This window comes from Rhinolophus sinicus, chromosome 15, assembly GCF_057876585.1.
Source record: "Rhinolophus sinicus isolate RSI-liver-muscle chromosome 15, RSI-T2T, whole genome shotgun sequence".
In the NCBI taxonomy this organism is placed as follows: Eukaryota; Metazoa; Chordata; class Mammalia; order Chiroptera; family Rhinolophidae; genus Rhinolophus; species Rhinolophus sinicus.
Window position 1 is genome coordinate 130,056,048 of NC_142515.1, and position 12,762 is coordinate 130,068,809.

The window sequence follows — 12,762 nt, forward strand, 5'->3', positions numbered from 1 at the left end:
ATTCACTTAATGTGCCCACCACCAAGAAGAGTGTCTGAAACTACCAGATGTTTAATATCTATTTGTTGAATGGTAAAATGTAGTCATTTTTTGTTTTGCTTTTTTACCTCCATAGCGCTGGGAGAATGAATTCCTAAGCAAACACTGCAGTGTCTGGTAAACTTCTTTGTAGCTGAAAGTTGAGGCCATAGTATCAGATGTGTATGTTTTGGGTTATGTTTTCTCTGAATACAATTATTCACCATGAAGGTCATGTACTACTTTTCAGCCTATTCCCATAAGTTTGTGTATCTTCCCTATGTTTCATTTCTTTTGATTTAGCATTTTGGTTTGAAAGGCTTTAAAAATGTCATTGTTTACATTCTCTATCCTGCAATTTATAAAAAAACAAAAAAACAAAATGAGATATTTCCCAGCCCAGGTCTCTGAGACAAACCAAGTATTTATACTCACCCAGAAATATGTCTATTATCCATACCTTTCAGTTCTTTCCTGGAATCTATTTTTAAAAGCGTGACACAACATTTTTATATGTACTCAGTTTTAAAAATTGCCTTTGCCAATAATCTTAGTGAAGTTTTCACATGCATCTTTTTCAGCCAAGCAAGATTTGTCCTTATAGAAACTTTTCTTTCCATAGTTTACTTTCATATTAGTGAATCTATATCATGAAATGCCACTGCTCACTGATAAGCCTTTTGACTTTCTTATATGGCTCTTCTTATTAATTAAAATAATGTTAGCAATCCTCTTTCTCTTTCATGGTAGTTAACTTTATTTTGAGGAAGATTCCTAAATTTTCTCTCAAATTCCTTCAGAATTCTTGGGTGAGTCCCAATTTTTTGTTTGGTTCTCTTCACAGCTAGACTTAGAATCAATCCTATGTGTACTTGAGCTTGGCCTTAGGTGTTAAGGAATACTCCAAATCTTCAACAATAAGTGGAAAATCAAGTGTCCTAACAGTGAACACCTCTGCTTGTCCTTTGTGAGTCCAACTTGTACGTTCCCCAAGAGCCTCACTGCCTTCTAGCTGGTTTTTGCCTGTCTTTGGTGCACTTAAATGTTCTATTTTATTAAAGTTCATTAAGCATTAAGCTGCATACTTGGAGACAAGTCTGTTTGTGTTTGTTCTTGAGTGCTTTCAGTTGAATTCCTATTCTACCCATGGCTCTCTTTACTAAAGGAAAGGCCGTTAATACTATGACAATACTTTCATCTGAAAAAGTAAAACTTTATATTTATATTTTACTAAAGATACCCCTAATCCCAATTAACAAAAATACATATGTGCATATAAAGAAAATAGAGTATATCCACTATGACTGTATTCTAAATAGTCTACATTGAAGTTGTATTATAAAAATTATTATACAAGTCTTTGTTACAAAAGACTAAAATACTTGTTGTCCCTATTAATTGATTCAGTATTTGCTGAGACTTGACTTTGCCAGGTATTCATATTTATAGTTGATATGAATGTATATATTTTCAAGCAATTATTCATTTTTTTCATCGTCAAAACTAAATACTTTCCCCTGGGTATTTTATAATTTCATTTTTCTACAAATAAGTCTGACCGATTCTTTGGTTTTGCAAACCTCAATGGAATTCTGAATTTGTGTTAAGTTCTCCATTACAATCACCTACACATAGTTACTCCTTGTACTATTTCCTGAGTTTTAGGTCTTCAAGACCAAATCGTGTATATGGCTCTTACTTTGCGTACTGTTTTTTTTTTTTTTTTAAACCATCCTTGTTATGGAATAAATAATTATTTATTAAATCTACCTCTACTAGTATCACTAGTTGACCTGTTCTAATCATTTACCTTTGGCAATCGATACAAATGCTACTGGGGAGAGCTGCCAGGTGTGTCATCTCTGAGCCTCCGTCTTCTCACTCTGCCAGGGCAGGCGGTTCCCACCTCAGGAAGGCCTTCTATGGACTGACAGGCACAGCACAGACAGCAGCTGGTGCAGTGCCCAGGTCAGTCAGTGAGTTCTGCCATCTCTGGGAATAGCCTGGCCCAGTGGACGTGTGTTTGTACCCATTTCAACAAGCGACAGATGAGTGTAGGTGAATGTCATTTCTTTAGTAGAATGCCACTGGTTCCCATCCAACCTGTCAGCACTTATGAAAACACTGTCACCTCACCCACCAGCCAGTCCCTGTTTTTGCTCGGAATGCTACCCCCCTTCATTGGACGTCATTTGTTCCCCACCTGATCTCTGGAATGCCAGTTCTCTGTGACATTTGCTTCTGGTGCCAGGTATCTGACTTACCAGCTTTAGGAATTCCTCTTCTAATCTTGCATAGTTGCGTTTATACAAATTCTAAAGTTGTTTTTATGTTAATTCTGCAAAGATAGATGAAGAACAAAAAACAATTTTATACCAAGTAACATTCACTTTTCTGGTTTTCACATGACCCTGGATAATTCCCATCTGAATTAAATGGTTTAGCATTTTAAAACAAACAAAAAGCAGCCAGTAATTTTTTCCATTTCACTTAGGAATAAATGATCCATTCTCCATAGTCAGAAATAAATAGACAAGGTCCATAGTTTTCTTGTATAGCTTTTGTCAAATAAATAATACTGTGATAAAAGTCCACTTTAAATATCAGCAGTGTTCTCTGATGTCAAAGGTCGTATAATTGCGTAAAAAAGTAACTAATTAAGGAGAAAATATCCCCTTTTATGCACATTTCTTTCTTTTGGAATCTCACCCTAAATCATGAGGATACAGGCTTGTTTGGTTCTGAAGGTTAGTGGGCATTCCACCAAAAAGTTTTAAAGAATTATTTATTGAATTAATTGATAAAAAGTCTTTCTGGGTTTTAGTTTCTTTCTACTGTGCATGGCTTTGGGTGCTAACCCATGTTTCCAAAGGCAGGCTCCCACAATCTGAAGATTTCATCTGAGTTTGTATGTTTATTCTACATCCATGGGTGGGTGGGTGGGAGTGAGGGTAGGGGGTGGGGGAGAGTAAAATGCCAGCCACTATAGAGCAAAAGTTTTCTCTAGGTTTTGGGGTTTTGTTTGTTTATTCTATGTTTTCATTTTTTTCCTATTTGGGCTTTGAATGTCATGTGGAAATAGCTCATTTTATTTTCTGGAATCCTTGGGCTAGAACAGAGAACATCAGAGTAAATTGATTCACACAAATGCTCTTCTTCCACATTCTTTTAGAAAAGCAAAACAATACACTAAATTATCTTTTCTTTGTTTTGATTCACCCTAATTTCACAAATCTCAAAGAAGATTTATTGGTTTCCATTTATTAGTTTCTGCTACATAATGGAATGTTAATTTCATTTTTTATAAAATGATTGCTACGTTGAGCATAAGATAATTTAAATGTCAAATCAAATTTTATTTTTAAGGTTTAGTATTTAAGTACATTTTAAGTTTTAAAATAATTCCAAACTTACCAAAAATTTCTAAGAAGTGTACAAAGATCTTTTTTTTCCCCAGAGCCATTCAGAAGTAAGTTACCATTGAATGATTTAATGTGCTTTTCCTACAACCAAGAACATTCTGCCAAGTAACCATAAGATAACCATCAATCAGGGAGGAAAAACTTTTCCTCTAACCTTAGGTTCAGGGTCAGGGGCTTGCTAATCTAGTGACAAAGACTGACTCACAGGAAAAAGGGAACACACATTTATTAACATGTTTATTTGCAGGGCTGTTCACAGGAAAGAAATGAAACTCAAAGAAGCAGACTTGGGAGCTCATATAACCTTCTTAACAAAAGAAAGCGGGTTTGGGCTCCGAGGGACAATGAACCGTAGGGAAGTGACTAGGAGATGCATGGAGGAACTGATGGAAGATGAGAGACTTTAGAAAGCGTCACTCATGCAGATTCATCTTGGTGCTAGGGTCGCTCTTCTCATCCTGGGACAGGAGAGGGGCAGTATCCATGCCACTTCCTCAAAGGACAGTTTATGTCATGCCATAGGGTGATCAGGGGATGCATTTGTTGAGTCTTACTTGCCTTCAGCTCAAAATAATCCTTATGTCAAAGTCCCCTGGTAGAGGGTGGCATATCCTGACCCCTTCACATCAAAATCACAAAATGAACACTGATGCAAGATACCATCTAACCTCAAACCCATTCAGTTTTTTCCCAATTATCCTGTTTGTGGCGTTCGTAGGGAAAAAAGGTCCATTTCAGAATAATAAATTGACTTTCGTTTTCATGGTGTTTGGGCTCTTTCAAGCTTGTACAGCTCCCCAGTCTTTGCTTGACCTTCATGACCTGATACTTTAGAAAATTATAGGCCTGATGTTCAGTAGAATGTCTCTCAATTTGCTTTTGTTAATATTTCCTCATAATTGGATTCAGATTATGCATTTTTTGGCAGGAATATCACAGATGTAAAGCTATGTTTTTTTAATGCATCCTATCAGATGGTCAATTTGGATTTTTCTCATTACAGATTATTTTATCATTTGATTATTGTCTGCCAAGATAATCCAATATAAAGTTGTTTTTAATATTTCCTTTACTATTCACTAAGTATTGGGGGAGGGAGATCCCATGAAATTGTGTAAATACCTTCTCCTCATCATACTTTCAGCCAGTAGTTTTAGCACCCATTGATATTTCTTATTTGAATTATTACTATGATGGCTGCCAAGTAGTGATTTCTTAATACCATAATTTTTTCTCCATTTATTAGTAGGCATTCCAATATAAAGAAAGGATGTTTCCTGTCCCCATTGGTATTTATTTAAAATTTTTATAAGCATAGTTTAACAAATTCCTATTTCATTTAACAAGTTATAATGCATTCTTATTATTTATCTTGATTTAATTTGTCCCATTTTTAACAAATTCTTTGAGTACTTCCTAATTTCTGGCACAAAAAGAAATTCTAAGCTCATCAATTTCACATTCATACGAACACCGCAAAAAAAAAAAAAAAAAGAATGAATATGGACTACTGAAATCTTTAACAAAATCAACTTGCCACCTCCAATAGGAAGAAAACTATTTAGTGTAAATATGTTACATTAATATTAAACAATGAGTACAACATAAAAAAAGATTAAAAAGAAATGTAATGTTTATCAAAAGTTTTAAAATAAGTAACACAAAATAACTTAACTACAATTACTACACATGTGTACACCACACAATTGTCCCCTTTCTCCCCTGAACTCAAAATTCAAAATGAAAACCTTTGCAATGATCAGAAACCAGTGTTCACCGGAACTGAATGCAGAGTGCCCTCTAGAGGCATCATTCAATAATGCAACATTTCCACCTGTAAATGAACCTGTTGAAGTCTCTGTAGAAGGTTTTCAGAAGCCTTCGCCTTAAATACATAGGAGTACTCTACACATTATAATAACTGATCATGATTTGATTCAGCATGTTAACCTCTGACAAAGCTAATGCAAGGGATCTGGCAAAAGGTGACACGCACTTTATCAGCTGGGAGAAAGAACTGGGAATATGCCATCAGAAGATTTAAAAAGACATTAAGTTGCCATATGTTAGTTTGTGACTTTTGGTGAAGCTGTTTTGAAATCTCTCAAAAAACTCACGCAGAGGGCATATCTTCACCGTTCATTCCATTATTTCCTCAACACCCATAGACGAATTAGGTGTAGATTGAGACTGGCAAGCATGTCACTTGTCAGTCTTCTCTTGGCTCTGTACCTTTGTACGTGCTGCTGGGGACCCAACCCTGCAAACCTGCTGGTAGATTAAATCAAGACTTATCAAAGCTAGAAATGAAACTCCAAAACATATGTGAAAAACTCACATTTAAACTGATAGTTTAGGTAAACAGTATTTAATGATCAATTGAACACAAAGGTAAACTATTTCTACTATTATAAAAATATTATACAGCTCCCAAGTATATGGTATCTAAATTACTTAATACCTCACACAGTTATTAAAAGCCTGTCTTCCTCCTCATTTTTGCTATAATTTAAAAGCATTTCAATAAAATTATTTTATCAATTCTGTTCCTTAAAAAAAAGTCCTTTCAAATATATGTCCCAAAGAAATTTAGCTTCAACAATATTGATTTAAGAGAATAGTGTTAAGATGATATTGTTTTATTTGTGGTAATTTTTACCTAAATTCATAGTCAATAAATATCACTGTGATACTAGGGAAAATATTATAATTACTAGACATGACTCAAAATTTGGTCTTCCAATCTTCCTAGATGATGTCACAACTCGGTATTGTGTAGAGATTTGAGAGATACAGTTTGATAAATTTAAAAAAAAATACTATAGTTGACACAAGAATATGGATCTATCAGATGAGTATATCAGACCTAACTTATTCCCTTGCTTTTTTGATATAGACATAACTGTAAAATATATTATTAATGTTCCTGTTGAAATGCTTATTGCCAAGAACATTATAAGGGAGAAAATTTCTTTTCTCTAGCAGTATGCTCATGGCTCATTGTGCCTGCACACACAAAATTGCGATCCTTTCTTTTTGGGGAATAAATCCTTTTTAGTGACAGGAAAAGCAATTATTTTCCCTACTCATCTTAGGTCTTGGCTGGGGCTCTGTAACCAAAGACAGTTTCATAAGAGAAAAGCATATAAATTTAAGTTTTCTGTGACACGGGAATCTTCCTATGGAAATGAAGACCCCCCTAAAAAAACAAACAACCAAAAAAAAACCTCAGTGCTCTTATACTAGGTTGAACAAAGAGAAGCTTTTGTGGAAAAGTAAAACATATATGGGTGACGCTAAAGGAAGATAAGAATTATTGTAACCAGGTCTATTTGCGCAGAATTCTCGCGTGCTTGATGACTAGAATGTTCCTTTGCTCCTGGTACAGGAGACGCATCTTTCACACTGACGTTTTATCTCCCATTGGCAGGAAGAAAAGATCAGAACACTCCTCCTTCATCTGCTCTTTTCCAAGTGCTATTAGCTCAGGATAATCCGTATGTTGGAGTGGCACGATTGGGGCTGGCATATTTTGCCACCCTTCAACAGTAGCAATAAAATATATGATTTTCTGTGCATGTTTAGCTAGTTTAATTCTGTTCTCCATATGTTCATCACTAAATCAATGAGTTGATTTGCACTGCAGAGAAATGGTGCAAAAGTATTAACTGGCTGATACAGATGTTAGAGTCAGTGGTGAGGTTTCCCCGACTTGAAAAAGCGATGACTTGTTTCTAATTCTAGCTCTGAAGTGTTTCCTATCACCGCCATCTGTAAGATTATTGACTTTTTTATAGTCTTCGAGAGAGAATGAAATTTTAAATAAACAACATTGATGATATATTAAAACAATAATAACAACAAAAACACCCTACTGGCCCATGAAACTATCAAGCTGTGCTGTTTGTGTATCCCTGCCAAGCGTGCACTTGGTGTCATTTGAATGGCAGGGAGAGGAGCAATGTTTGCGTGATTTCTTCACTTTCCTCCCTTTTCCATACAAGAGTCCCCGCTCCCCAGTGTAAAGAAACACCTCTTCACCCACCTTGATCTTGAGGCTCAGCCCAGCCATGAGGTCTAAAAGGATGTCATTTTTCTCTTATTAAAAACTCAGAGAGCTTGTTAGGAGAGAATAGTGCTTAATTCTTGCCTTTGGATAAGGTTTTAGCCTTATTATGTTTCCTTCCGGGTATCAACCTGACTGTGGGTGTAATTCCAGGAGATTGACTGCAAAGGACTTCTCAATTCCCACAGGCCTCCACCCCCTGCTTCCTGTGCAGCTCAATGGCTGGTCGCAGAGGGGTGTGTCCTGTTCCAGTTCTCATCACCCGTCAGCCTTTGTCAGCTCCTTTTCCCAGAGGCAGCTGCATTGAGCAGAGGACGATGAAACCCCGTGGGTCCCCTGGACAGCTGCGTCTGCAGAGGCGCAGCAGCCCACGCGTAGCTTCTTAGGAGCGTCTCCTGCTTCAGGGCACGGCTGTCCTTGCTGACCTCAGATCTAGTCGTTCTCAACTACTTGTTCCCTTGGCAGATGTTTCAAATAACCCTGAGGCTCTGGAGATACAAGAATAAGCATCCTGCCCCTGTCTCCAGGGCTTTGTAATCTAATAGAGGACACATGTGCATGAACACGCCATCACAATAAAGTGGGACAAGCTTCGTCATGGGGGAACGCAGGTTGCTATGGAAACGCATAGTTGGAGCATCCCATGCAATAGGGTTCAGTGTCCCTCCCACAGTTAAGGTGAGAACTATAGAATGGTTAACATTTAGCCAGGCAAAACGCATGTCTTGGAATATCTTCTGTCAAAACTGTGTATTTGCAGATACAATACCTGTCTGGGTCTGTCGCTGTGCCCTTGGGATGGGCGGGTTGTACCCGTGCAGCGCGTTCCAGGAGGAGGCCAAAGCTGTCCCAGTGGACAGCTGTAGAAGTGCTTTCTAGAACTTCGCTCACCATCCACGGCCTGAACAGCACCTACAGCTGCTCCCGTTCTCTGTTCTCTGCTCCAGCCGGCTCCAGCCCATGTTCCTCCCGGGGGAGCCACAGAGGTTTGGCTGGGGCACTGTCAACAGCTCAGCGACCTGGCACATCACAACAGCAGAGAGGAAATAAACGGGGATCCAGCCGAGAATGCAGATCGAGGGAAACAGAGTCCATGTTTATAAGAAATGTCCCCATCCTCCCAGTTTTCGTTTCAGACAGGCAAAGACCGCTTTAGACACTTACCTAAATTATTAAACCACATAGTCTTGGGTGAAACTCTAGAAATATTTATTGTTGCTAAAGGCTAGCACTACATTAACAATTCTCTGAGCGAACCTTTTCTCTCCTACTACCTTCTGAAACCACAAACTTCCTCTTTACTAAAATAATCAAGACCCCAGGACTTGTTCATCTAAAAGACACACAGAGTGCTTCCTTTCCTGAGTAATTTGTTCCTCCCCCGAGTAGCCAGGAGCATACTCAGGGCACTAATCCTAACAGCCAAAGGAAAACCTAAACATTGCTGCCTGGTGGTGGTGTTTCAGGCAACACTTCTCATTCTGAGTCACCAAAGGCTGCAATTTCTGGTCTTTGAACATCTGGAAGCATTGCCATTCTGGAAGAACCGGCTATCGATTTTTCCTTGACTTATACTTGAAAATGTGCTTTGTTCCCTAGCATCTCCCCTGAAGAGGCTTGGCTTATAACGTACAATCAAAGCCTCAAATGTGACATTGGCAGCAGCAGGCTGGGAGGAAACATGGACACTTGAGGTGGGCAAGTGTCTGCAGAAAGCACATGAAAGACCCCAATACTTGCCCGGGCTTTGCTCTCTCATGTAATCCCTCCAGGCCTCATTTCTCTGTCTTCTAAATACAGGACACAAACAAAATCATCTTCAGTTATTTCCAAGATTGTGGTTATCTGTTTGTCTATTGAGTGTGATTATTTCTTCAGGAAATTATACTTCTTGTCAGTAGTAATGAGCTAACCATCGCATGTAACCATCCAAAATGAGTTTGGTGGATTTGGGGTGTATGCTCACAACCAAATCCAGTCACTACCAACAACGGGAAATTCAAGGGTCTTAAAGTATAGACCTCCAGCAGGGTTAACACGCGATGCACGAAAAGTTAAAAACATAACTATCAAACAAATATAAAACGCACATATGTCCACGGTTTTAATTCAACTCATTAATTAATGAGGTATCCAGAAAGATAAGAAGTCTCATTCAAAGAGCATTTGAAGAGTTGGGTATTTGCAGGCAATTTAAGAAAGAAATGTTAGAATAAGATGGTTAGAGTAGATACAAAACTGGTTAATGCCCTTACAAGGCAGTAAACAATAACCTGGGAGATGATCTATTTTTCTCTTGTTTTGTTTTTTGTTTTTTTACCAGACAGAAGTCTACAAATTAACAATGTCTAAGCTCTAATCAAATAATAACATTTACATAACTAAATAATCCTTGGATGAGCCTACCAAACAATGACATTCAAAGACAAGCTGTATTCTGTGCGTTACTGGGTAATTGTTTAGAAGACGCTGTACTGGAGCCCCCTGCGTGTGTAATAAAAGTCTGAGGGCCCCGGATAATCCTGCAGCCTGGTCACCTCTTCCCGTTCTCTCTGGTTCCTGCCTGGGGTACTGGGCCGATCATGACTTCCCAATGGTATTTTAAGGGGAAACAGCTCACACATCATACATAACTTTGGGGAAATATTAAAAAAAAAATGTTTCAGTGTCACATTGGCTGAACCTACTATCCTATTGATAAAATCTAATTCGTACTAACAGCATTTCTACTTATTTTCCATGTGGATTTGTTCTTGTGAGTGAAGGGTAGGAAGGATGGATGGTAACCAGGAGATTGATATCCACGTAAGTTAAACTAAGCGATGGATCAGCCAAGAGTCCAATAGGAATTTACTGGACTTCACTGAATTCTCTCAACCTCATCGCGAATCACCCTTAGCCTAATAATATTGCCTCTAAATTCTCTGTTCACTTGCAATTTAGTAAGGAGGCCACCAAAAATTAAGATTTTAGTAATAGTGTTTGATTCAAAGAGTCATTTCTGGATTTTCATAGTTCCTCCATGGTAAAAAAAAAATAAAGTATATATTTAGACAAAAAAGCCACAGTGAGATGTGATTTTAAAGTGGTCACTCATGACAATAACCTAAGTTGGGTCAATGAGTTTTAGCTTTTGGGGGGAAGTCAAGAATTTGATAAAAACTATAGACCCTTTCTTGAGAAAGAGTCAAGGAGCATATAACACATATGTTACTTTGTATTTAATTTGATTTGGAATGATTCATGGACCCCTGAATCCCATCCATGGATCTTTGTCAAGAACTCACAACCTAGAAAAAAGAAGGAGCCTCATAAAAGACAGGTGTGGGTGAAACATCTGATCCTCATAGCCTGTCTCCCCAGCCTGACCTAACCTCTGACGGGAAGGGAAGTCATCTACATTTCAATTGTGGGCAATAGTAAGTTGTTTTCTTTGGAATTAAAGCAGAAATGTCCCTCAAAATAGAAAATCTAAACCCAATTATTTGTGAACTACACAGCCCTCGATGGTCCTGCTGTATCGACCACTCCTAAAATCACCAACAGCCCAGTGGTAAAAAGTCATGGGCTTCAGAGTACATCCTTACTCTGCCCCTCATAAGCCAAATGACCTGAAGAAAAGGGACTTCACCTCACTGAGGCTCAATTTTCTTATCTGAAAAATAAGGTTGATTAAGGGGCAGGCCCAGAGCATAGGTCGCTGGAGCCATAACCCTCGCCTAGTAGCTGCGTAGACTCAGGGACTGGGTCCCAAGGTGGGGGTAATATGTACCCAGGAAAACTAAGGCAAGATTATTTAGAATTTGTTCTACTCATGTTGACAAGTTTGCTTGAGTGGTTTTCTTTTTATGTACTCTACACCAAAACTTGGGTCATAAAGTTATACATATTAGGAATATAACTATGCTATATGCAATTTTTTAGTGTTTTAAAAAAGAAGCAGAGTTTACCAACTTTAATTCTGCCACACAATGTCAGAATTTTGAGGCCTCCAAAAATTAAGATTTTAGTAATAGTGTAGGAAACAAATAAACCTTGATAAACACCATTTTCTTCTGTAAAATAAATCTAAGACCAATTGACACTAATGAAATGTAATGAATTTCACTAATTAGAAACAATATGTAAAACTATTTTCAGCTACTAAATTCTTACATTGAAGGATAATCTCAAAGATTTACTAAGATATTATAAACCCAAGTGAGTGACAAGGCTGGCTTTTGCCCTAGGTGTGACTAAACTTTTTGATTATCTTTTGAACCAAATTGAAATGTTTTTGTGCTTTTTGAGTTGTTTTGTTTTGTTTTGGTTTCAGCAACACACTAAATTTTGGGGGCCTACTTTCCAAACTCACTTGTTAGAATGTGTGGTAACTATGCCAGGTTCTCAGGATAGTAACGGTGGCCCCAATGTTGAGAACCTACAACATTTCTGGCCCTGAACTAACCATCGTACCTATGTGATCACTAGTCCTACTCACAGCCCCACAATGGAACATTATTTTCTTCTTGTTATAAACCAGGCCGATAGGGTTCATAGAAGTTAAGGGACTTACCCTCAGTCCTGTTGTTGTGTTCAACTCGAAAGCGTCGTGTAACTTAATGAGGCGGTGAATTTCCTAAGCCCGAGTTTGCTCATCTGTAAGATGCAGGGAATACTGATGCTTCAGTAGATGGTTGTGCCCGCTGAGTGAGAAAATGTGTGAAACACCGGCTCCCTGTAAGTGCTCAGTCCTGGTCATTGTTATAGACTGTGAGAATCCCTAAACTTGCCTGCATCTTACTCTATCACTTTGTATAAATGTGCAGGTAAGTGAAAACTAAGCTCCAGTATTCTTTCAAGTGCTCTTAGGACCTGGACTAAATGAATCCAAAATGAGAGGAGAGATGGCGGATGCTAGAGCTTACCAACCATACACAAATAACACTTCCACGCAATTCACAAGCTCATTGTCCTCTTGAAGAATTCCTCATTACCTTTGTAAAATGTGACTTTCCCATGTCCCCCTGGGCAGATGTGAAAGCATGGAGCTGGACAATCAAATCCTGGATCTGATTGAGAGGAGTGCTTCTCCTGATCCCAGAGGGGTCTCCGCAAGGGCCATGCTGAGTCACAGAAGTTCACATTCTCTACAGGTAAGAAAACACCTTCTTTCTAGTTTGTCTCAAAGCACCCTTCAGCAGTGTGTTCACCGAGGAGAACTGATGGGGACAGTCCCCCAATCACTTACAGTAATGTTCTTCCTTGATGCTGAGA

At 38.3% G+C, this 12,762-nt stretch overlaps 1 protein-coding gene across 4 annotated transcripts in view; it reads left to right on the top strand.

Annotated features, from left to right (window-relative positions):
• Positions 1–12,762, top strand: part of TNIP3 (TNFAIP3 interacting protein 3) — a 73,042-nt gene that overhangs the window by 14,971 nt on the left and 45,309 nt on the right. For all 4 annotated transcript variants that reach the window (XM_088792624.1, XM_019741377.3, XM_019741378.3 and 1 more), the window contains one exon: positions 12,521–12,641. In XM_088792624.1, coding sequence (XP_088648750.1) covers positions 12,521–12,641 — 121 coding nt within the window. The remainder of the gene's footprint in view (positions 1–12,520; positions 12,642–12,762) is intronic.